The sequence below is a fragment of the Triticum dicoccoides genome, chromosome 7A (genome assembly GCF_002162155.2).
Source record: "Triticum dicoccoides isolate Atlit2015 ecotype Zavitan chromosome 7A, WEW_v2.0, whole genome shotgun sequence".
Lineage (NCBI taxonomy): Eukaryota > Viridiplantae > Streptophyta > Magnoliopsida > Poales > Poaceae > Triticum > Triticum dicoccoides.
Window position 1 is genome coordinate 116,074,689 of NC_041392.1, and position 2,962 is coordinate 116,077,650.

The following is a 2,962-nucleotide window of genomic DNA, read 5'->3' on the forward strand; positions in this document are numbered from 1 at the left end:
TATACAGTAAATTCCAACTTTTCCCCCCTCCTCTCGTAACACATTTCACCCAATCTAACAGAATTTCCATCAAACCGGCCTATTTAAACAAGTTACTTTTTCACCCCTTCAAAGTTTTATTTCGTTTCAATGCCAAATCAGTGGTGTAGGCTTCTTCGACTTGACTAATTGGGCGAAGGAGGAGCTTCTTAGGGCAACTCCAACGCGATACACCAAGTCGCTGCAAAAATGTCTGAATCAGATAGCCCCTCACACACACGGTCTGAAGTTCGAATCAATGACAAACAGTGTTGATATCATACATTTTTTAAGAGAAGTGTTGAGGTAATACTTAGACGTGAGGTATTATCTCATATTCAGATGAGATATAGTCCAACCCTATAAAATGACTTCAGTATAAATACAGTTCAGCAACGGCTGACCCTTGCCGCGCAGACTTATGATGGGACACAATTACAGTTACGGTCGGGCATTATAGACTTTTGATCAAACAATTCAGACAATAAATAAACTTAGATAATGGAAGCCGCAAAAGAAAGATAGACCGTGGTTTGTCAGTGCTTCTCTTCACCGCTGTTTATGGGTCCGAAGAAGCTCGCTCCAGAAGCTCAGGCCCTTTTATTCCGCAGCTTGAGCAGAGCACGGAGTGGCCGCTCCATGACGTTCAAGAACCCGACCTGCGGCTCGAGGTCGACAGCGAGGTCGCCTTCTGCCTCCGTCCACTCGAACTCCCTCACCAGGTTTGCCACGAAGTAGCCAAGGTGGAGCATCGCCACGCCCATGCCGGGGCACATCCTCCTGCCGGCGCCGAACGGCATCATCTTGATCTCTCCGGCGCTTCCTGCCGCCGCCACGAGGCTCACGCCGTCGCCCCCGCCGCCGGCAAGGAACCTCTCCGGTGCAAACTTGTCCGGCTCGGCCCACGCCGTCTCGTCCCGCGCCAGACGCTCCAGGGGGAACTGCACCGTCGTCCCCGCCGCGACGCGACGACCGTCGAGAAAGACGTGGTCGTCGGGCATCACCTTGTCGTCATCAGCAAGAGAATATTAGGTATAAGTACATTACGTGCGTGTGACCTCGACTGACTAACTAGTTTTGGATTTAGAATTGGAAAGCAGTTAATTAGGCCCTGTACAATGGTAAGATGTTTAGAAAGGTGCTTAAAAAGATAAACCGATTTTTTTAAACACCGATGCTTATTTTTATATGAGTGACGTTTAGTTAAGTATCTACTCTGTATAAATAGACACTGGTGCTTTAAAAAAACCTGATTTATTTCTTTAAACACACCCAAACACCTACCATTGTATTGCTCACCTGCCTGGCCACCGACGGCACCGTGGGGTGCAGCCGCAGCGCCTCCATGAGGACAGCGTTGAGGTACTCCAGCTTGCCGAGGTCGTCCTCACTGACCTCCTCGGCGTCCGCTCCAACGAAGGCGTCGATCTCGCTCCGGACGGCCTCCTGCACGTCCACATGCTTCACCAAGTTGGCCATGACCCACTGCAGCGCCGCCGTCGCCGGCTCCGTGCCGGCGCCAAGAAACTCCGAGCAGAGCCCCACCAACTCGCCGTCTGTTAGCCTTTGCTTACTAGCCTTTGCACCGGAGTCGAAGTGGCTGTCGTCTGGGACGAGGAGCTCGATGAGCGTGTCCACATAGGTTGGAGCTTCGCCGGAAGGGCGGCGCAGCAGGCCGCGCCGGGCATTGACGAGCGGGAGGTACATCTCCTCCTGCTGCCGCCTGAGTGTGACCAGCTTGTTCCACCGGTCCCGGTAGATTAGCTCGGTCAACGCCGGGAGTGCGGCAAAGACCAAGCCATCGTTAGACGACTTGCACTGTTCCCGGAGGTCCGCGACGAGGCCGCAGAGCGCGCGGCGCCGGGCGGGGGCGTAGACGCGGAGGCGCGACGGGTGGAAGACCTCCGAGACGAGGTTGCGGCGGATGCCGCGCCACAGCGCGCCGTAGGGCGCCGAGCCTATGTTGTGGTGACGCTGGCGCGAGAGGACGGAGCTGGCCGTGCTCGTCGGCGGGCGGTTGCAGAACGCGCCCCCGGCACCGCGGCGGACGAGGAGGTGGTGCGCGGTCACACGGTCTGTGACGACGACGTCCTGCCGCAAGGCAGCGGAGAAGTCCCGTACGAGAGCCCACTTGGCGGCGGCGAGGCGGGTTTGCATTTCCTTGAACGGCGGTGCACGCCGGAGCAGGCTGCCCACGACGACGAGGAGCGCCATGAGAAGCAAGAGGAGGATCACGTCTTGCATGGCTAGCTAGCTCTAGCTGATGGCCCGACCTCACCAGAGTTGCTACTGCTACGTACTTTCACTTCTTTGTAGACCTTGGAGGTTGCACACTTGCACTTGACCCATCGATGGATCGCTTCACCCAACACCAAGCAAGAAAAAAAGTCTCATATTGCTGTACTGGTATATAGATTTGTTAAATACGAGTTGACAAGTGGAGAGCAAGTCATCGTCTTTGTTCTTCTTTTGCGGGGATATGACAAACTTCAACTTGCTTGAGAGATTGGCATCTTATGAAAAAGCATTGTTTTTAGAAAGGACAGTGCTAAAATCCGGACGACTGGACCATAGTAACATATCCGAACGCATGCGTGCATGCATGCTAGCTTCGTCCACCAGATTAGCTTAATTAGAAGCTCTTATAAATGCATGCAGGAAAAAGACAGAATTAATGATGTCAGCAGATTCTTTTCTAAAACTGAAAGTTCAAAATGTTTTGTAGCTCAAATCATCGACCGATTTGAAAATCTGACTTCACACAACGACGAGATCTTCAAAACTAGATCTCATATTGATATGTTTCGACAACTTTTTTTCAAATAAAAAATTACCAGTCATATAGTACTACATAAGTTATCACGTCTGCGACACATAAGTTACCAAGTTGTTTTCACAGAAATTACCGGGCATGAAAAATGATCTTTCAACCTTCTTCCCATGT

General features: G+C 52.1%; 1 protein-coding gene across 1 annotated transcript; it reads right to left on the reverse strand.

Annotated features, from left to right (window-relative positions):
* Window positions 1–364: 364 nt before the first annotated feature.
* Window positions 365–2,262, reverse strand: LOC119332331 (cytochrome P450 89A2-like). Its single transcript, XM_037605518.1, has 2 exons — window positions 1,318–2,262; window positions 365–1,022 (listed from the first exon to the last, which is right to left on the reverse strand). The coding sequence occupies exons 1-2, from the start codon at window positions 2,260–2,262 to the stop codon at window positions 609–611; spliced, it is 1,359 nt and encodes a 452-aa protein (XP_037461415.1). The 3' UTR covers window positions 365–608.
* Between the last annotated feature and the right edge of the window lie 700 nt (window positions 2,263–2,962).

What these genes read in the sequence shown, in the direction of transcription:
- LOC119332331 (XM_037605518.1), bottom strand. Translation starts at nt 2,262, where the DNA reads ATGCAAGACGTGATCCTCCTCTTGCTTCTCATGGCGCTCCTCGTCGTC. An exon ending in TGCCGTCGGTGGCCAGGCAG is followed by an intron (nt 1,023 to 1,317) that starts GTGAGCAATACA and finishes GATGACGACAAG; the next exon opens with GTGATGCCCGACGACCACGT.